At 34.8% G+C, this 24,222-nt stretch overlaps 1 protein-coding gene across 1 annotated transcript; it reads right to left on the bottom strand.

The window, feature by feature from the left end:
- Positions 1 to 325: 325 nt before the first annotated feature.
- Positions 326 to 24,147, bottom strand: LOC149782909 (mediator of RNA polymerase II transcription subunit 10-like). The gene is made up of 4 exons (XM_089934467.1): positions 23,950 to 24,147; positions 13,295 to 13,378; positions 6,815 to 6,917; positions 326 to 3,126 (listed from the first exon to the last, which is right to left on the bottom strand). The coding sequence occupies exons 1-4, from the start codon at positions 24,069 to 24,071 to the stop codon at positions 3,031 to 3,033; spliced, it is 405 nt and encodes a 134-aa protein (XP_089790593.1). The 5' UTR covers positions 24,072 to 24,147; the 3' UTR covers positions 326 to 3,030.
- Between the last annotated feature and the right edge of the window lie 75 nt (positions 24,148 to 24,222).

Raw genomic sequence — 24,222 nt, 5'->3', positions numbered from 1 at the left:
GAATCTTCATTCAGTCCCTATATCAAGTTATTCAAAGAATTTTCGGTTGTAATCATATTCACACATCAAAATCACAGACTTTGTAAATAACCTCAAAGATGCATATCCATATGATTCTCTGAGCAACCAGTAAGGCCAAACATACATGTAATACCACTATATATCTGGGCCATATTGTGTTCTTTCTCTGTCTTTTATTTTCTTGTTATCTATGAATACAAATAGCCCATTTCTGCATCTCGTTTTGCTAGAAATACACTTATTATTTTTCTATGATATGCATATTCTTTTTTTAAAATATACATATTTTTGTTGAAAATACACATTCTTTATTCAAATATGTTTATTCAAAATACACATATTCATTCAAATGCACATATATACTTTATTCAAAATAGGCATTCTTCATTCAAAATATGCATATTCTTTTCATCAAAATACAAATTCTTCATTGAAAAAACATTTTTTATTCAAAATACACATATTCTTCATTGAAAACACATGTAATCTCAGTGCAAAATCCACATTTGTTCCAATTACACAGTCTTCATTCAAAATAAACATTCTTTATTCAAAATACACATATTCTTCATTAAATAAGATGAAAAAACTGTTATCATACCTGTTATTTCTTGTGAAATCCTTTTTTTTATATAACAGATTTGTATGAGTCGATGTACAGGTGATGCTCACTTGATGATTTACACACTTTCATTTAAATGCCATTTAGAATGAAGAAATAACATTCAAATGTGCACCTCCGTGCTTATTTTTATGCCATCACTAACGTCATGTAGTGTGACTTGCACACAGCTCATGCACCTATCTAGTCATTGAAAAAATTATGCATAAATAATCATTACTTGAAATCTTTGAGCTATAATTTGACCAAGAACTTCTTTTATCTACAAGTATCCTATGGGGAAAAATACTTCAATGGATGCCAATTTTAAATTTACAACCTGAGGATAAATATCTACTAGGTTTCAAATGAAGAATTTTTTTTAGGACAAATAATACTTGCCCTCTAACTGTAATCCCGTCAACTTCAATGATGGAAATATAGTCAATAACAAGATAGTAGCAAGCGTAACATTTTTATGGAAATGTAACGAGTAAACTAAGTCATCAAAACTGTATTCATACTCAAATTATGTGATTAAAAGATCATAGTGTATATATGAACACTGATGAAAAATCGCAGTTCTGGATGTTGCCAGAGTATAAAATAGATATCCAACTAATGAGTTGGAGAGATGGACCTGTCCAGTCTCTTCTGATGAATTTGATTTTGACATTTCTTACTAGATAAAGGAAACAGTTTTTGATAATCTCTTTTTGTTTCAAAAAAGCATTTAAACTATGAGTCAACATAACATGCAAGAACTCCACACCTTTATTTAGGATCATTAGAACTGCACACCTTTATTTAGGATCATTTGAACTCCACACCTTTATTTAGGATCATTAGAACTCCACGCCTTTATTTAGGATCATTAGAAGTCCACACCTTTATTTGCGATCATTAGAACTCCACACCTTTATTTAGGATCATTATTAGTCCACACCTTTTTTTAGGATCATTGCTACATAAAAATACTTGTTTTTTTTCTCTGTTTGATATTTAGCTAAAATTTTATGTCACTAATATTCATGATCTGAAGCTCTGTTAAAACTTCATGATGTTAAAATAATGTGATTTGTATACAAGATGGTGGAAATAATATCCATCACATTAAAACAATATTCCTGTTTGCAGATAGTCTGTGAATTTGATGCTCTGGCACCAATAGATAAGGCGGAAACTGACCAGTCATTAGTGTGGTCATGAATATTGCTATCTTATGTCAGTGGTTTAACAAATGCAGTAAACAGAAATACATCAGTTACCAACATGAACTTAATTCTGAACACAAAGCGTAACCAAAAAAACTTTAAGCCATATAGCATGAAAAACAAGCTTCACAAGAGTCTAGATCACTCACAAAGGTGTTGTGTGCATGCATCTTGCTTGCATGGATGGTATAGAGGAATTATCTTCTGTGCATGCCACTACACCTTGTTCTCCAGTGCATGAGGCTGTAATATTTATTCTAATGAAAGTCAAATAGACAAATAATTATTTTCAAGTGATACTGGTAAATATGTGTTGTATGACTGCAATGGTTACCAAAGCTTGAACTGTGAAGTAAATTTTACAAAACTAAGCTTCTTTTTGGAACAGATTAAATGTACTGTGGTTGAACTAATTTAAATGGAGAACCAGTTTTTTTTATGGATTTCATTCTTGCACCAAACCACAAATTTAAAGACTCCATGAAAAATTATCATGTAATACATAAGTGTCCATGCCCCATTAATATTTTCATTCCTAGCGAATTTTCATAGCTATTTGATAAATCAACTTCATTACTGTAATCTGGTAACAAAAACTGGCTTTAACCTGTGCTTTATTTTCTTAAAATAATTATAAAGAATTTTATACTGTTTAAACGCTCATGCCAAATATTTAAGACTTTATAATGAACTCTAGTCTCTGATTTGTATATATGCAGTAACATTTTGCCCGAAATGACATAAAACTGTTGGTGGTTAACTGCTTAACACACATACATTAAACCTTCTTTCAAAGTAAGGTCCTTCTACTCAATTATTCTGATATAAAATATTTTACAATTACAGAGTACTACACAAGAATTCAAAACTGTCACAAATCCTAGACAAATATTCTAGTTACATACAAATTGTCACAGATCCAGGGCTTCTTGCTGCATACAAATTGTCACACATTGTTGGTTTTAAGTTACATACAAAATTCTAGGCTTCAAGTTACATAAAAGTTTTATGCCAAAAGAGGAAGGAAGATTTCACTAAGTTGTGAATATACACTCTCTGTTGTCACATACTTGAATTTACTTTTTCTGCAAACATGTATGCGGTTTTCCTTGCATGAATGTTCTATTGGCAAATTATAGAACTATCCCATTCTTTGAGGATTTGGCACTTTATTTTTTTAACCACCAAGAACTTTCAAGTTGTTCTTTCATCACCTCGTAATGCTCTGTAGTTGGCCATTTCTTTGGGAAAAACTTCACTCAATTCTACTAGAAGAAGTGCCTTGAACTTCTGCAATAATCAAGAAAGTAGTACATGTAAATGAAATAGTGTTTCGAGTTGAGTAGATATATTTTCCAATACTAACATTTTCAATTATCATAAATAATTTCCAAAATATCACATTACTTCCCAAATCAAACCCTTTCATGAGAGAAAGCAATGATAATATGAACTGAAGTTTCAAGGTGAACAAGTTAGCACTATCTTTGTTCCACCACTAGCTAATTCTTGTTTGGAACATACATCTTTGTGCATATTTAGGAATTTTCAGCATGGAAAAAACAAGGATTATGTCCACATTACAATGAACATTGCAGTTTTGTATTTCTGGCCTTTCTTCACTGACCAATTAGCACTACCTACCTGGAGAAAATGGTAATTTGGTCAATATCTTCATGAAAACTGTTTTCCATGAATATCAGGAAATTCAAAACAGATGAGAATGTAGGTAAATAAATTGTGGCAGTACTCTAGGGCCCATAAACCCCTGTAAACGCTTCTGCAAGAGAAATAAACCTTTTTCATAATTCACTTGCAGTGAGCCAACTAACTTAGTCATTGGTATTTTATCCTTTAACTACTATAAAAACCATAATGATGTCCTGTAGAGATGATAACCAAATGCTATGAAAATGTCACCTTACATTTTTCTTGTTGAATGCAGTCATAGTCTGCTGCAATCAAGTTTCAACACATTCTAGGATAGGTTGATGACCAATGTTCATAGTGTATGTCCCTCTGGAATTCAGCATTTGACAAAACATAGATGTCACCTTCTACAGGGATGGTACAGGCATTAATAAAGTTGTCACCAAAAAAAAAATCACCAACTTCAATATTTTCAATTTTTTTTTTGGCCATTTTCATAATGCAGTACTACCCATTTATCTCTGTAATAAGGTAATATTGACAATTTAAGCAGATGTTGAGTGTTGGGGAAGGATAAAAAAAATTTTTGGTATACAGTTGAACTTATAAGAGGTGACCTGTCATCAGTGATTAAGTAGGATTTACACTGAGAGGAAAAAAACAATGGAAATTTTGATTAATTGAAGACAAAACTAGTCTGAAATATACGTGTGTATTGACAACTTAGTTGTGTAGAAGAATCCATAATGCATAAAGTACTGCACATGTATAAGAAAAATCCAAGAATTTGAGTATGGATCACATGTTAGAAAATGTATATCACAATCCATTAGAAAACACATAAAACTCGTATGTAAAAAAAAGTTAGTCCTTTGTTTGATCTATGTCACTAAACTATTCACAGAGATATTCATTGTTGCCAGTAACATGAGGTTTTATAGGTTGTTTACGTGCTACAAGCACATGGCCTAGATTTTGGTCAGCTGGAGACAGTTCTCATCTTGCTGAGGCTACCAGGAGGATGAGGCTGTTAATAGGGAAATGAAAACACATTAAAAAATTAAAAAACATCTTTGCAACCAAATATCAATGGTTTCAAAAGATTTGAAATTTAATTTGCATTTTATGCTGCCTTTGGTAGTGATTTTAAGCATACACATTTTTCCTGCTAAGTAAAAAACAACAAAAAAACCCCAGAAAAAACCTGAACATTTGGTCAATTGTAACCATTCATGTCTTCAGTAGCAGGACTATCTCAGTGTACCACAGCATACAGTACCCAGGCCAGGTGTCTGCATAAGTGGATTATGATGTACAAATGCACTGTTAAGATGCTTTTGTCAATATGAATAAAGGATTTGTTCATGTAACAACAGACAGATTTCAGTGCATTTTATGTCCAAGTTTGTGGCTTCCTTTCATGGTGCCTTTGAATTGCTTTTCTCCATCCCAAACCCAAGTTTGTGTATACAAGTTTAAACAGCCCAAAAATGTTGTTGCCAAAAAAATCACCAGATGGTATATTTTGTCAAAAATAAGTAAAATTAATCACAATTTGCATCATTGGAGTAGCCCAGTGCCATCCCTTCTTCTAGCAGCAGTGATGGTGTTGTTAGCACCAACAATCATTAGATTCTCTGTTCAGGTTCCTGAAAGTCACACCAATTGCTCTAGTCAAACAGCTTTGGTACTTATACTAATCAACTTTCTAACGTCTGTACCCCAACATGCTAGGGTTCCTGTCTTAGCAAAATAGCAAATAGTGATGTTGTCATAGTGCCAGTGACAGATGATGCCATTGTCATAGCACCATTGGCAGACAGTGTCATGGCACTGCTGACAGAGAGAGACACTGTCATAGCACCATTGACAGATGGTGACACTGTCATAGCACCATTGGCAGACAATAACACTTGTCATAGCACTGTGGCAAATAGTAACATTGTTATAGTGCTGTTATGTATATTTAAATTAATTGTTTGTTTGTTAGTTGTAATTTTTTTTATTTCATTACATGCTATTGTAATGTAACATTGTATGCTGGACTCAACCTTGTCCAAAATTGAGTTCATTTCTACTTGACCTGATTGACTTATTATATTTTTTTAATTTCATTTTATGTCAACCAGCTAATATATAGCTAAATTATTCTCTATGTTTATGGGCTTAATATCAGGATCTTTATTAACTGAAGAAGTAAATATGTTGATTTGGGTCAGGGTTTTGGAATTTCTAAAGTTAGTTTTACAGGTTACAGTTTTGATTTTGTAAATATCAGGATCATTGTAGAGGGTTATTTTCCATTATGTTTTTATTAGAAAATGCTAATTGTGACCTGAGGTCAAGTTAAGAACTATATAGTCTTGTGATTATGTGGACTTGGTCATTTGTGCTTTAACATCTTGCGCTTTCAAGCTGTATTATGTTATGACCAGTTTAGGCTGAATTTTATTTTCTTCAAATTATTGAATTCTGGTGATTATTTTCTCTGGAAATACAAAAGTGCTCTAATAAAATTTTTGGATAAAGATATTCACTGGAATTTATACTGAATTCAAACCTGGAATTATATTACTGTGATTCAACAAAAGCATGTTGACACATCAGCACTCCATAAGCTATATCAGACATGTCATCACCTTCAGTTTTGGATCTCTCTGAGACTTGTACTGAGAATTATTCAGGACTTTATATTATCAGGACTTGAGTCTGTAATTCTTGGATTATTTTGGGATTTAATTCGTGATACTGTACTGTAAGTTCTTTTTTCTCATTTTCACTTTGTATTCCAGGGAAATAAATTATTTGTTAAATTTTACAAAAGCTTGTTCTCTTTCACTCTTCACTGTTACTTATTTTAAGAGCATAGACATGTAACAGTACCACTGTGGTAGACAGTGACACTGTCACAAAACCCTTAGCAGATAGTGATACTGTCACAGCACTAGTGGCAGATAGTGACACTGCCATAATACCACTGGCAGATAATGACACTGTCACAGCTCCAGTGGCAGATAGTGATACTGTCACAAAACCCTTGGCAGACAGTGATTCTGTCACAGTACTACTGGCAGATAATGACACTGCCATAATGCCACTGGCAGATAGTGACACTGTCATAGAACCATTGGCAGATAATTAAACTGTCATAGTACAAATGGCAGTTGAGTCAGTTTTTTTTCCACATAACCCTGTCTCTAACTCCAGTCCCAAGATCCCCCTACATAACCATCTGAACCATCAAGAAAACATGACTTTTTGTATAATATACATACATATGGTTTATATTTATGTGTAAATAAAAATTAAGCTTCTAATTATACTGTACCTTAAACTGGTCAATCTTCCCTTTCACTTGTTCATTCTTGGCTAAAGCTTTCTCCAGACAGTCTTTGGTGTACAGATTTGGATTCTTTCCTTGGTCAATATAGCTGCCAGGTTAAAAATTAAAATAAACAAGCAGATAAATTAATTCCTTAAATATAGAGATATCAACAAAATTTAAAAGTATTTCATACCAAGACCATGAAAACTAAGACTAAGGTTTGCAAAGATGAAACTCAGAAAGTAGACTTAAATAAATACTAGTCATGCATATTAAATCTCACATGTGACCTATGTAAAATATATGTAATTATTTTAGGCTAATAATAATTCCACCATGTCAATCTAACTTTGCACCTTCTTCTCCTTTCACCTATGACCAATAGCCAGGTCAATGACTGTTGACCAATAGCCAGGTCACTGTTGACTGATAGCCAGGTCATTGACTGTTAACCCACTGACTGTTAACCAATACCAGGTCACTGACTATTGCTTGGTATGACTTGCTGCACACTACAGCATTCTTTCACAAAAGGGCCCTTTGTTATAACTGGGTTTCTGTTATATTGCATGTATTGTCATGGATCCCATTTATTTAGAAACCAGTAGGATTATATGTATTATGTACTTCATTGTAATGTGGGTACTACTGACTAAATAAATGGTATCCATGACAATATCCATATTACAATGAAGTACATAATATTACTTATTAATACATATAATTCTGCTACTGATTAAATAAATGGGATCCATGACAATACCCATATTATAATGAAGTACATAATATATATAATTCTACTACTGACTAAATAAATGGGATCCTAGACAATACCCACTTTATAATGAAGTACATAATATATATAATTCTACTACTGACTAAATAAATGGGATCATAGACAATACCCACTTTATAATGAAGTACATAATACATATAATTCTACTACTGACTAACTAAATAAATGGGATCCATGACATTATAATGAATTACATAATGCAGTGGAACCCCACTATAACGTGATGATTGGGGTAAAAAAAAACTGGATCGTGTTAATAGCGGGTCACATTAATGCAGGATTTTACAGTGTTTTACTTTTTTCAGAGAACAACTCATTGGCACATAGATGTGTATTCATGTCTAATGTATATGACGAATAGAGTATCAACACCGTTTACTATCATGTCGTCGTGGCATGCAGTTCATCCATAATGCATGTAATTCCATTGAAAAATTGCATTCAGATTGACAATATTCAATAATTTTGTCCCAGATCATTGTGTCTGAATTCAACGTCTAATATATAGCATGAACAGAGTATTAACACCGTTTACTTGCCGTCTGATATCGTACCATCGAGGCTTGCAATTAATCCATAATACATGTAATTCCATTGCAAAAACTGCATACATATTTTAACTATTCAACAATTTTGTCACAGATCATATGTGTCTGAATTCCATGGGAAAAATTAACAGCAAAATTAGGTTAAGAAAGATGAAGCACGTGTACAGTTCATTGCATTCCAGGGTCTATAAACAGTGTCTGTACAAATTTCATACTGCTAAAAGTTTCTCATATGTGTTTCCATGTACATTTATACATTGTAAATTTCCAATAATTAACGCTTGTACACCTGAACGTTTGAACGACTACAGCAAGAATATTTAACAATCAACACATGCTTCCAACGTGCACATAACTTTTACATCAGATTTTGTGAATATCAAAAGAAACATGTGAAAACTACTATACTTATCACTGCGCAAAGTGCAGAGAACGACTTGTGTTTGTGAACTTGCTTTTCCATAACAGTAATATAATTTTTTATAAAAAATAGGAAATTAATAACGAGTTCATAAGCAAACACCATACACAAGTAAAACCGGAGAACTAAGTGCAGTAGGCCTGCAATGGTCATGAGTCACTATTACATTTTTTTTTAAAGTGAACGCATGTACAATTTCATACCCTTTCAATTTCCAGCTAATAAAGCAGATATCATTTACTGGTCAACTGACTGCGTCTAATAACAGCACCAAGCCCAGCAAACATGTTGGCGGCTTTCGTTTTTTGATGTTGATTAAATTTTGAAAATCTTTTATCAACTACCTCATTGTCTGCTGCTTGGTTGTGTATGCAGTTAAAGAAGAAACACATGCTGGCTATTGTTTGAGCAACGTTTGTATACAGAATTAATTGAAGACAATCACAAACAAGACTTACTAGCTTTACTCTTGGATCAGTAATAAGTAACATTTTCGATAATGTTGATTTTGGCATAACACTTAAAGAACCTGGTAAAATTGTTAAATTTCAGAAGCTACGCCACGATTGTATTATATTAAAATTTATATGCGAATTCTTCCCCAAAACGATAATAAACATTTTACACACTATTTCTTGTACTTAAAAAAAGAAAATTTTTCTCAGTACAAGAAAAATACAAGTACATGTATTTCAAATTTCAGGAACTATGCCACGATCATATTATATTCGAATTCATACGTGATCTCTTCCCCAAAATGATAATAAATTTTTAATACACTATTTCATGTACTTTGAACAAAAAAATATTTTTTTCATTCGTGAATGAAGATACAAAGTTTTGGGAGTAATGCCACGACCGCAATATATCCCAATTCGCATTAACGCGGGGCGTGTTATGGTGGGGTCACAATGTACATATAATTCTACTACTGACTAAATAAATGGGATCCATGATAATACCCATATTATAATGAAGTACATAATACACATTATTCTACTCCTGACTAAATAAATGGAATCCATGACTATACCCATATTACAATGAAGTACATATTACACATTATTCTACTCCTGACTAAATAAATGGAATCCATGACTATACCCATATTACAATGAAGTATTGTCATGGATTCCATTTATTTAGAAAGCAGTAGAATTATATGTATTATGTACTTCATTGTAATGTGGGTGCTACTGACTAAATAAATGGGATCCATGACAATGCTCACATTACAGTGAAGTACATAATAGTATTTATTAATACATGTACTTCTGCTACTGACTAAATAAATGGGATCCATGACTATACTCACATTACAGTGAAGTACATAATAGTATTTATTAATACATGTAATTCTGCTGCTGACTAAATAAATGGAATCCATGACTATACCCATAATATAATGAAGTACATAATGTCATAATAGAGAAAACCATGTGGGAACACAAACTGACAAGGTTCTACAAAGTAGGCTATGCTGCATGTCATATTGTTATATGCTCATTTTTTTCTCCGTTAACTTTACATTGCCAGAATCGTGCAATACTTTTCGATACTACATTGCTTCATACTGCGCAACAGGTGTGTCTAAAAATAGTATCATGTATTTAGAACTACTCTGTAAACAAACTATGTACACTCATATCTTAGATGATTTTGGTTGATTGGATTTGTCTGTGACTTAAAAAAACAAGCTCCTTTCATCCATATGAAAGTAGAGATGATAAAGTTAACGATGTAAACGAGTTCACTGAGTTGAAAATGAAACTTTGAAATAAACAAATGAATGAACGTGATATTCACAATGTCAACAAGAAACATGAGAGGCGCAGTTTGAAAATACCATTCTAATCATTTAAACAGTTATTTAGGAGAAATATTCATAATGTTCACAAACTGAATGGTTCAGACTATAACCAGTACTCTCTAAGGTCTATTAAAATAGCACCGAAAAGCATACTGAGGTCAAGGGTTATTGCAAATCTATTAGAGAGGTACATTTTACAAGTCAGTCAAAAGACTAAATTTGAGCAAAATAATGAAACTGAAGGAAATTAAGAGCATCACAGCCAATAAGCCAAAATGATGAAAAAGTTTTATTTCCACTGGCTAAATGGACTGTCACACAAGACCTGCTTTGCAATTCTTCCCCATTTAACTATTTCAATACAATGTTATGCCAACAATAGAAGATGTACACTGTATAATAGAGGTCATAGCTGGTGTCCCTCTAACAGCAAGCATACAAGTGACAGGGCATAAACCTGTCTTCTTTAGCTGGTAATAAGAATGGTAATAAATATACAGTGTACGTACATTTATGCATGTTAAATTTCCTCAAAATGTACTTTCTTAGTGCAAATCTGAATAACATGACCCATGTCATGGAAAACCTGATACACATGGAAATGGTACTGTAATTGTGACATTTCCAAATGAAATCACATTCACCTTACTGTACAGAACTTACTCAATGAATCCAGTCCATCATAATCAGAAAATCAGAAATGAGTTGGATCAACAGAAATACAACTGGAAAAGCTTTTTCGATGTGCATTCATTCAAACTATGACCACAAATTTCAATTTTAAGAAGACCAAAATGTGAGTGATGTGATTTAGATTTTTAACGTAGCTTTTAACAATTTTTCATTCACATCACTATGATGTCTGCAGTGTGACAGTTTATAGTGATGCCTAGCACTGGAGCATCATGCTGCAGACATGTAGCATGATGTCCCACCCAGTCACATTATCCTGACACCAGGCAGACCAGACCTAACACTAACCTCTTAATGCTGAGTGCCAAGCGAGGCACCTGTTAGTATCATTTTTTAAAAAGTCTTTGGTATGACTCGGCCGGGGTTTGAACCCGCGACCTCATGCATCTGAGGCGGATGCTCTAACCACTAGGTCACCTGAGCAGTCCGAGACCAAAATAAAAATGTTTGCTAAAACTAATTTCGAGAATGTGACAAAGTTCAAAGGTCACTGGGTGGTGCTATGTGCATATTAATATTGTTACAGTGTATTGATGATTCTATGGTTGTGTATTTATTTTGAAATACAGCATAAATTCAATTACTTTGTTTCTGGTAGTGTATTCCTTTATTATTAAGCCGTAGGTAGGAAAAGGAAATGAGTATTGAATAAAAAGGTTACTGTATTTGTATGTAAAATATGAACTCATTTTTTTTGGAGTATTATTACACTCCCAGGGTTGCACAGTATTACTCAGAAAAAACTTGCTCATATTTTCCCATACAAATGCAGTAACCTATACAAACAGATAACCATTTGGGAACATAGATTACAAGGTTCTACAAAGTAGGCTAAAATCCTGAGAATATATAGTAACTTTAAGCTTTAATACCTCAAATAGTCACTGGATTCAGCTCATATTTTGAACTTATTATTTTACACAATAACCCTTATAAATTATAAAAGTTTGGTTAAATTAGGAAGGGTTTCTTATGCAAAATTGGGTCAGCAAATATTGATGCTATTAATTTCAATGTTTTTGCACTTTCAAAGATCAATATATTAAAGCTTCTCATTTAAAAACATTATTCAAATCTAACTACATTCATAAATTTGTGATCATACCAAATGTCTGTGATACATTAGTATATTCTCAGACATTATTTTGAATGTTGTTGTTGTTGTTGTTGTTGTTGTAGGGTTTAACACCATTTTTCAGCACACGATAGGCTATACATGGCGGCCGGTATTAATGGTGGAGGAAGAACCCGGGAAACCCCCGGAAAGAACCACCGACCCATGAGAAGCTACTGGCAAGCTTTCTTACATACCCACATTGGCTGAATCCGAGACTCAAACCCACGCAGACAGAGGTGAGATGGCAATGATCCGTAACAGAGAAGCGCTTTAGACCACTCGGGGCCCCTTATTTTGTATGCACAAATCAATTATGGAAAAGGGATGGCACAAAGGGTTTATGGAAAACGGATGGCACAAAGGGCTTATGGAAAAGGGATGGCACAAAGGGTTTATGGAAAAGGGATGGCACAAAGGGCTTATGGAAAAGGGATGGCACAAAGGGCTTATGGAAAAGGGATAGAAAATCTTGAGTATAAAGTCAATATCAAACTGTGAATGTCTGATTTTTTTAAATAAAGAGCTAAACAGTAAACTGTCAAGTGAAATGGGTCATTCTGATGAAATATGCTGTCACAGTGTCCTCTTTCTGAACTGAAGTACAGATGTAAATGCAAAAAAAAAATCTTTCAGTTTTGTGAATTTCAAAATATGCAGTTGATAATTCCCTCCAAAAGAAATATTTGATTAGATGTTTTATGAAGATAAGTTAAAACTGAAAAACTCTGATGATATGCCATCAAATAATAATATCCCTAGTTTACATGAACATTTCTTATGGAACAGAACATCTATCACTTTATTCATGACAACTTTTTAATGGGGATTAAACATACATGCATATATGCTGTCCAAAAAAAAATCTGAATTTGCTGCCCTCTGACCCAGAGAGTTTGGTAATGGGTAGGTAGGTTGATGTTGTTTTTAAAACCTGTTAAATGATAATAAAAATACAAACAAATTCAAAATTGTAAATTATGCAATAAAGTTCCCCTTAATTGTCAAAAAAGTATGTCTAAGTAATTTTAATGGGCCAGTCATAGGACAGCAAACAAAGAATTTTTTTAAGGCTGCTTTATCAAAGAAATGTATCCTTACTCAAACACTTCCAGTGGGACTTGAACATCATGCATCTGAGACTTCAGCTTATCAATTTCTTGCATTTGCAAAACCATGGTTTGCCTGAAATAAGCAATTTAAAGATAATTAATAATTACTTAATTATTACGCACATGTAATGACTATTGTACAAAGATATAGCTAATATGTGTTTAAAGACTAGACAGGTGTTATTTACATACAGGTACGAGTAATATATACACTCTGCATACCACTCTATATAACTGTCATTACAACAGGGAAAATACAGTACCATATAGTGTAACAAGAGTCCCTAGAAGGAACTAATGCACTGCTGGTCATAAAACAAATTTCTCGAAATCCAAATAACACCATTTCTTCTTTCTAACAGCCGATTGTTGAAACCATCTACGGTATGATATACCAGTACCTGAGTGATAACCAAATGTTTCCAACTTGCTGATGTAGTGGTCAAATTAAATTTAAGATCAGCACAGTTTTCATTAAGGATGAAATAGTTATCATTAAAAGTCTTTTGATAAAATAAATTTCAATATGACCATCCATTTAAGGTGACTTGCAATAAAAAGATTTTCAAGCTCTGACGGCCACATTGTATATCTGAGTGCCATTATGTTCATTAAGTAACAACTAGATATCATAAGAAATCTTCTGGTTAAAACCCCAAGTATGACTTTCTGTTCAGGAAAAGTACTGATCAAATCAGAACAGCCACATTTTCATCTGGGACCAGACAGACATCACAATAAGTCTAATAGTGAAATCTCCATGTTGATATGATCATCTGTTCTGGAGAAGTCTGACCTGTTAGGTGTGTTTGGTCTGTCTGACCTGTTGGGTCTTTCAGTTGACTTTGGGGTGAGGCAGGGACCAGTGATATACTAATTAAAAGACTAAGTCATAATGTAATCTACTGTTTATATCCAATATACACATTAAGTTCTGTCTACCTCTCCAAATTCTACACTAATGTTTATCTGCATTGTTTCTCACTATATTTGTCCACTCAGAATATCTATCACTCCATTATGTCTATTAGTTATCCTTTCTCTTAACCCCCCATCTTGAATATCTCTGATTCTTATTTCCAACTACATCTTATCTCTGCTGTCTCTTTTTCTTTCTCTGCCCTCTTACTGCTCCACACTGTATCTTGTATCTATCTATATACAAATATCGTAATCACACACCCTTTCCCCACATACAGAATATGATCGGCTAACCATTACTAGATGAATGACAGCTCCCTTCCCCCTGATCATACCATAACTAAATGGTGCTGAAACAGCAGGAATATGACCAAGTTATAAAGATATGTCATGATGCTGACCTGTTTACCCAGATTTGTTCAAGCCTTCCTGAAACCCAAAACCTTGACTGCTATTTATATATTCTCACACCCAACTTACATTAGTTTCTATGATGCTGACCTAGTTACCCAGATTTATCATTGCTTTCCTCACATTAGTCTGAGTTTCCTCTGACCCTTGTCACCCCATTTTTGACACTTGGACATTTATGTTGGAGTTTAGGGTCAAAGTCCATTCCCTATCTAAAAGTTGGAATTCACAGACCATTTGGAGTCAGCATGGGGTAGCTGCTTACCAGCTGGCCCAGCAAATTTGAACGACCTTTCATCAAAATAAACCTGCATGAAATTGACAGTAATATGATTTATTGTCTCAGAAATTGTGATCATAGCATTCGTTATATCTTTAATCCACTGGCAGACAAGACAAAAGTACATTGTTGCTGAAATTTGCCCTGGATCTGGCCATTGGCATTCCTGGTCATGTGACTACACAACTCTCACATCCTACATCACGTAAATGACATCAGAGGTCATTGTCACGTGATAACAATAAACAGTTTCTAGTGTTGCTGTAGGAAAACAAATCAAACATACTGCTTTCCTCATATTAGTCCAAGTTTCCTCTGACCCTTGTCACCCCATTTTTGACACTTGGACATTTATGTTGGAGTTTAGGGTCAAAGTCCATTCCCTATTGAAAAGTTGGAATTCACAGACCATTTGGAGTCAGCATGGGGTAGCTGCTTACCAGCTGGCCCAGCAAATTTGAACGACCTTTCATCAAAATAAACCTGCATGAAATTGATAGTAATATGATTTATTGTCTCAGAAATTGTGATCATAGCAATGAAAGTCACATAATTTTTATAGAAAAATGAAAAACATAAACTTCTCAAATTATTTATTGTGAAAACGACAGAAAATCTGTAACTATTGCAGCAATTTGAAGAAAACCAGATTCACTATGCAGAGAGCACATGTCAATGTGGTAGTCACGTGACACCAACAAAAACATTGCTGACACGTGCTTGGTACTTCTTGAAAATGGTTTTCTCCACCCTGCTGCAATACTGACAGGTTTCTGGACATTGTTCTCAGAATAAACATGTTGAGAATTAAGTGTGCATTATATTTATTTACAAACATTAGGTGACTTCTAAATAATATATCCAAATTCTATGTACAACTTTGGAAATTTATTTATTGTCCATATCACATGACTATATGACCTCTGATGTCAATGACATGTAGGTTGCGAAATTTGTATAGTCATGTGACTCAGGATGCAAATGGCCAGGCCATGTCAAATTTCAGCAATGATGTACTTTTGTCTCATCTGTCAGCAGATTAAAGACATGATGAATGTTATGCTCATGATTTTTGAGAAAATAAACCATATTCCTACCGATTTCATGCAGGCATATCTCAATGATAGGTCGTTCAAGTTTGCTGGGCTGGCTAGTAAGCGGCTACCCCAAGTTAACACCAAATGGTGTCTGCGAATTCCAACTTTTCGACAGGGAATGGACTCTGACCCTACACCCCAACATAAATGTCCAAATATCAAAAATGGGGTGGCAAGGGTCAGAGGAAACTTGGACTACCTTCACATCAATCTCTGAAATCAACATTACTCACACACCCTACATATTACTAGTTAGAAACCTGATATTGGTACTGCTATATATTTTACTTTTTCCCCCACACTTAAAATCCCTTTGGTCATACATACTACGAATCCCTTTGGTCACTGAAGCAGCAATAACAAGATTTTGAACAAAGTTAATGTGGTGGCCATATTGGATGTTTGAACACCCCCATTTTCATTTAGGACCAAGCAGACCTTGGGATTATTGTGTATGTAAAGTTTCATAGCAATCCTCCCAACAGTTTAGAAACAGTAGCAATTATAACCATTTGCTAAGGACTGGATGTCAGGCAACAAGCCCTTCCATAGTGTACATTTCAATACAGTGCATCCACTACTGCACCACAATTATCAGCCAAGACCATCTACCAGTGGGTGTTTCACACCTAATCCCAGAACAACCTTCTGATGGTCGGGTGGCAGTGTTAACAAGTCACTACATGTGGTGGTGGGCAGCCAACTCTTGTCCTTGCGTGCTTCATCCATAGCTTTAACAGTTACTTTGCAGTTCTTACCTTGTTATCCCTACAGTGCTGAGCATCTTCCAAACTGATTGAGCAGGAATCAGTTCTGCACCTCTGGTCAACTTTCTTCCATGAGTCTCATCACATCTCTCTTCCTAAGAGTCAACTCAATGACCAACAGCTTCTTCCTTGACACTGACACTCACTACATCTGGACATAAATATGTTTGGACAGTTGCTGTGAAAACCAATTTCTTACAATGATCCATACACATGTCCCAACTCTGATTCATTTATGATTCTCCTCCTCTGTGTTGAGGTGTGACTGGTCTCTCCCTCTTTGACAAAGTTGATAAATCTTGGTGATTGGTATTGGTCTTTTCTTCTTTCCAAGGTGTCTGCTAGCTCTCAGAGGACCCTCTTATACCTCCATCTAAAAAGGCCCTGTATTAGTGCAGTCTAGCATGCTGACAGGATGTGCGCAAGGCAACCTCTCTCATCACTGAGTGGACAAACAGGATTTTCAATATGACCCTATTTGTATAAGTTTGTTGGAGATGGCAATCGGTCATACATTGAACTAAGAAGAAACTGAATCCAGAGGGGCTCATAATTCCAGATCAGACCACATTATCTTTCTCTCTAGTAAGGAGTATTTGGTAAATGCCACTTGGTTTCACTGTTGGACAATATCTGATTGTTAGCTTTCTTTCTCCACTTTCCTTAGCTCATCCTTCATCAATGAAATTCTTGTAGCTGGATCATCTTCCTTCCAGCACTGGGACTGACCTGCTAAAAAGCCTTGTCTTCCACAGTAGGTCATTCCCATTAAGTCCTTGTGCTGAAGCCTATCTTCTTTAGATTAAACTGCACTGGAAACTGGGCACTTTCAACCTGTTCTGACTTTAATGCAGTCTTCTTGTCCTGCAAGTGCTTCAGCATGAAAAGTACCCTTACTCTGGCCAGCCTGAACTCTTCCACAGCTGATATCAATGGTAGGTGGGACATTCCAGATCTGGTGTAGAGTTAAACTCCTGGGACTCCAAGCCATCTATGCAGATACTTGAAGACTGTTCTCCATAAACTCTCCACAGTATAGTATCAATTGCCAGACCAGTCAAGGTAGTAGTCTATTCTACTTCATCGATGTCTTGAATTTCCTAAGAGGTCCTATTTCTGTTGATCTTCCACAGCCTTTCTTCTACCTTGTTCTTTAGCCATTTGTATCTTTCAGTGTCACATCAAACCACTTGCCAAGGCACTTGACAGAATTATCCAGGATGGATGGGATCTCCTCATCTTGGATCTTCATCATAAACTGAAAAGTGACCCAACCATTTCTTATCAACAATCTCCCAGGCTTCCTTGGCTTAAACTTCATGAAGCCCATGATAGTCTCCTCCAGTGCTGTCAAAACCCATCTTACCTAGACATGTGCATCTGCTGTGACTGACAAGTCATCAATGAATCCCTTACTGCATGATACATGCATCCCTGACATTGTTTTTTCATATTCCAAGATACAAAAAAGTTGGTTTTCAACAAATGGGCACTGCATCGTTATTGTTAAAGGAATACATGGGAAATAATATCATATTTTTTTGGAATATTGAGAAATAGTGTGTAACTGCTGAATTATACTGAACATGTCAGTGTAAATGAGGAAATCTGATTACACAAGGTTGTAAAATAAAGTGATGATGCCAGAGTAGTGCCAAAAATCAAAATACTATTATGGTAACAGGTGAAGTTTGTCAGCAGTGAATATAAACATAAATATGTGGCATGTGTGTAACAGGAATGTTTGAAAATATAAACATGCCCTTCTTAAAAAGTACATGCAGATACTATAAAAACAGACAAGTCTGCTTCTACAAATTGGTTGCAGAGGTCTCAGAAATGCTGAATCACGCGTATATGGATGAAAAGTTTCTATCTGGGATGCAGAAAATCACTTAGGCGGGAGTCCTCCATACGCATGTAATAGGTGAGCAGCAAAATTCAAAGACTTGCCAGTCCTGTATGAGCCAGCTGCTGAGTGGGAAAATGTGTTGATCAATTAGTGTGCTGATATTTACAACTACTGAATTTAGTGGCTGAAAGACCACTTGATGTAAATATTGCCATTATAAGAGTACATTAAAAAAAACATGATGCAATAGCTGGGTGGCAAGTTCAAAGACTTTGACTGGCTGCTGGGTGGGAAAATGTGCTGATATTGACAATGATTGAATTTAGAGGCTGAAAGACCCTGAGATGTACATGTCGTTAATTATAAGAGTACATCAAACAAACAGCTTTAGCTTTCATTATTGTGTTCATGCCCAAGTGTAGCTCAATAAGTAGTGTATTTGACCTCAGAATCAAGACATGTTGAGACTTAGACAAAATGCCATTTGCAAATCTGGATAAGTATTTTGGGGTTAAATGGCAAACTGATGAAGACTGTAATGAGATTAAGGACAGCACTAGAACTGATAATTTGGATGGGACAGTAATCAAGTGTAAGAAGTGTGTGATGCCTGGCTTAATGTTTGGAATAAGACCTTTCCTTGGGCTGACAAAATTTAGTCACATTCTGATGGGCAAACAAGAGCTACATGTCAGTAGTATAAAGAATACAGAAATGAAACTCACTGGCAACCAATAGTTCTTCTAATCAGCAAAGTTCACATTTTCTGGGAGGGGACTGCAACTTTTGATGGTGGTACTCCTGTTTTTACCAAAATGGGAGTCCTAGTTTTCAAATCCTAGAAAGACCTCTGGGTTGGGAAATTGGTACTAGCTTTAAAATACCTTGATTTTCTTGAAGCTTTAAAACAAAACTGTATCATCTGGCCAATAGAATTGAGATTTTACAAGCATTTTGCACAGATCAATATAATACTGATCAGTTTTTGTGTAATTTCTTTTTTAAAGAACCACCACACATTGGAACAGCCATGATGAAAAAACTGTGCATGCAGAAACAATGGAAGATTTCAGACACAAAATCGCTTTATCACCATAGATCAAACAATCAGAAAATCTCTTGTCTAGTGTAATAATATACTATGTGAAAATTTGTTCTCACTGACTAATCCTTCTTTATTCAGATGTCTCACTAGGATTTTAAAACTAGGAGTCCAGGACTCCCATTTTGGTAAAAACAGGAGTCCCACCATCAAAAGTTGCAGTCCCTTCTTTCCTACAGAATCAACACAGACAAGAGTGCATCTATTTTTAGATGAAGAGGTTTTCGTAATGTAATCACTCACTTTAATTTAGCTTCATTACAACAATCCATTGACAGGATTGCAAATTTGTGGTTTATTTATTTGTCTACGTCCTTGTAGTAATTTTAGGCAATGGTTAAATAGTATCTGATTTGCTTTTTTCCCCTGTATTTTCACAAATACGTGTTAAGTCAGAAAACAGCATAGACCTTAAAGAGCATCTCGCGAATTCCACAACATATCATTGTCCCATACGTTTCTGACCTACATAATTTGCATTTTAAAGTTCAATCTTTAATAAAATAATACCATGGCTTTGCTTTCAATGATTTGTATATTTTTGTGAATATATTTGCCCGATGATTTACAAAAATAGACAATCTAATAAACTGGTACATCCCTGACTTAGTGAAGTCGGCCATCATTTCCCATTAGGCCTACTGGTTCACTTACAATTTCAAACTAATTTTATGATGAAATAGTGTATAAGAGGCAGCTAATATATATCTAGATCACCGATTCTGATGTTAAAACACATGTTTGTATGTTTTATCTTCAAAGGATAGCATGCAGGAAATTGATAGTTGCTACCTTACTTGGAAAAGGGTTAATGGTCAATCAGCTATCAAAACATGCTTGTGAATGGGCAAGAGTTTGTTTGTCAACATAACTGATATCAAAACTAGGCCTAGCTACTGATGTCTTGATGAATACATTTCACTACAACACTAGAACTAACCAGGCTAAGGTGAGGGGCATTTTAAAAAGAGTATGGTCAGTCAATGTACCTCTTAAATATCTCTTGTTCGTCCATCAGAGCGAGACTGAATTTTGTCAATCCAAGTAAGGACTTGTTCCAAACACTAAGCTAGGCATCACATACTTTCTTACATGTAGCTAGTGTCCTATCTGAACTATCAATTCAATCAGCTATAGTATTCTTCTGAATCTCGTTACAATCTTTGTAAGTTTGCCGTTTAACCCCAAAATACTTATCAAAATTTACGAATGGCATTTTGTCTAAGTGTCAACATGTCTTGATTCTGAGGTCAGGTGCACTACTTATTCCGATACATTCAAAAATGAACACAATAATGAAAGCTAAAGTTGTTTATTTGATGTAATTTTATAAATGACCACATGTACATCTCTGGGTCTTTCTGACTCTGAATTCAATCACTGTAAATATCAGTACATTTTCCCACCCGGCCGCCAGTCAAAGTCTTTTAACTTGCCGCCCAGCTATTGCATCATGTTCTTTTTTATGTACTCTTATAATGGCAACATGTATGTACATCAAGGGGTCTTTTAGTCACTGAATTCTGTCATTGTAAATATCAGCACAGCTAAATGATCAAAACATTTTCCCACATAGCAGGTGGCTGAAGCAGGACTGGTAAGTCCTGTATAATAATAAACTGTCTGATGTTCCCTGATACCTAAGGTTTGCTTCTGATGACCATCTAACAGACCAATAAACATCACCGCAGAAACTCAGTTATTTTTATATATGTCCTGCTTAATTCTCAAAGGCAATGTCTAGTGCCAAACAAATGTATCTCTTGCTTAATTCTCAAAGACACTGTTGAATGTCAATAAATGGTACAATATTTACAAAGCTTCTGCATGGTCTCACTTAAAAATCTTGTACCACCATGAAGCCAATATCTTGGTTGTCCATACCAGTGTTCCAGAATAATTTTGTACATTGTACATGCCTAAGGCAAGTGGCTATGGATCAACAGGCACCCTTGCAAAACAGCTTGAAGAGGATGAGTTAGTCTTACTAAAATATGCAACAGTCTGCTGACATTGATGCTTTGCTGACCATAAAACCATTTGACCTGATGCTAAAAGGCAAACCTTCTGACCATTGTAAATAAACAATAATATCATCCAACTATGAATTTTTATGGTTATTAAAATGTGGAACCTATCTTTCTCAACGTCATTCAAAAGAAGTTTTAATTTATCAGCATTATAATTTCAAGCCCATTCCATTGCACACATCCTGGAAACGCTGTTCATCAGTAAAATTTATGAGAATTGTGTGAGAAAATGTAACAGCTATAAGAAAAACATATACTGCCTGTATATCATCAGTTGCATTATGGTCAAGATTTTATTCCATAACTTCTTAGAGTTATGCTGATCTTTTGGACAAGCACCTTGCAATCCATCACACACCATGTAAAATAATGCATGGCCATGATGATCCAGATTTGTATTATCTGAACACTCAAAAACAGTTGTGCATTTCATTTTGTCTTCTCATTCTAATTATACTGCAATGTCTTTTTATCTTATATAACAAAATTTAAATTACGGATTCTGTATAAAACATATTCTTGTTATACATATCTGAAATTTATGATGCACACAAAATTATAACTATTCAGGGCTCAATAAATTTTAAACTACTACTTTCCTGCAGTGCCAGTTACGAAATCAGCTTGAAATGCTACCCGTTGAATCATAACATCTTAAAAAAGTGAAATGCCTTTCCTCAGCTATGAACAGATGAGTAGAATTGTCAAGCCTTGTTATATTATATTCTTACAACAGCAGCAGTATAGTGCCACACTACTACTTCTACTACTACTATTAATAATAATAAAATCTGCACTATTATTATTTCATGAAAAACACTCAGAATGCCTTTTTCTGCAGTGTCCATGTACACTTGTAAGATTTAGAGATGTTCCAGGCACAGTCCATCCTACAGCTCTTTACTTCCCTGGCCAGACTACTATATTTCACAATAACTCAAGAAAATCAAGCACAAATTCCCAAAAATGACCTGGCAGAATTGGAAACTGGAAGCAAATATTGGCTAAAAAATTAAATCCTTCCAATTATCCTGTTTTAAGAATTGTAAGATCTTACAAAAATTGCACAAAACTTATCTTGGCAAAGTACTTCTTTCATGGTCCTTAATTAGAAATGCTTTGCAACATCTGTCAAATACCTTGGTGTCCAAATCTCAAACAGCCTTGTTTTGAATACACATATCACATGTAACCAAATCGATACAGCAAACATAAGGATGCATATAAAAAAACAAAAAAAACAACATAAAAATCAATCATGAAAACCTACATGTTACTGCATACAAAGGTTTGTGATTCCCACAACTGAAATATGCCTAAACAATCTGGTTCCCTCACAAAAAGAATCTTGTTAATCATCTTGAATCCATCCAAAGATGTGTTGCCAGATGGGTGAAAGAACACTATGGTCAAACATCCAGTGTTATAAATATGCTGCAATTAATAAATTAGTTAAGACTTATCGACTGAAAAATCAACAGCAGAATGAGTATTGTTTACGAAATCATCAAAGAAAACTATATAACTCCATTAAAGGGGCATTCCTGAAATTATTATAATCCTGCCAATATACTGATACAGATTTATACAGATTACAATAAATACCCATTCTTCACTAACAGTTTCATCTACCAGAAATTATTAAATGACATATTTAACTTGCCAGATTTAGTTAAATTCTACCTTACAGTTGACCACACACATTATACCTAACCATAATTCCACTCATACCATATTATTTATTCATTTACATTTTTCTTGCTGCATATTCAAGAACTATATCACTAGTAACTATTATTACACTGATTTCATTAATAATCTCTTCTTCACACACCTTCTGATCCTTTTATGCCCCTTTTACACAGCTGTCTGTATATGCAGCTACAAGAAATGACTTAAGTAGTATAGATAAAGTTATACATATTTAGTTGCAACTGAATCTATCCCAACGGTCCCAAATAATATTAACTCCCCCCAATACAAATTACTTTCATTTAAGCAACCTTGTCTTGACCTACTTATCTGAGCTTTTGACGTGCATCTAAAAGAGCCCCAGACACAGCACAGGTTATGTAATATTGAGAGAGAGAGAGAGAGAGAGAGAGAGAGAGAGAGAGAGAGAGAGAGAGAATCAGTAATTCGAAAACAGGTAACCATAATCGAACATGGGTAACCAATGCATACAATTTCTGATTCAAAGCCTGTTGTCCCTGCGGCTGGAAGTCGCTGACCGTTATGCCAAGCTGGCGGGTGTTTTCTATAAACATTTCCAGCTGTTGCTCAAGTGATTCGAATCTATCTGTCATTTTTGGGTCTAAAATCTCACCCTCAACTTCAATACATTAGATGAGCACAAAAGCTTTCCGAACAATTGAGATGCTTCGTAAGAAAGATAGATTTGTCTGTATTCTACATGAGCGTTTAGGGTATCGAGTTTAATCATTGGTTATAGTCAGT

This window comes from Sinohyriopsis cumingii, chromosome 15 (assembly GCF_028554795.1).
Source record: "Sinohyriopsis cumingii isolate HCF-2022 chromosome 15, ASM2855479v2, whole genome shotgun sequence".
Taxonomy (NCBI): Eukaryota; Metazoa; Mollusca; class Bivalvia; order Unionida; family Unionidae; genus Sinohyriopsis; species Sinohyriopsis cumingii.
The sequence above is the reverse complement of the archived record's forward strand: the minus strand, read 5'-3'. Positions and strand labels throughout refer to the sequence as shown.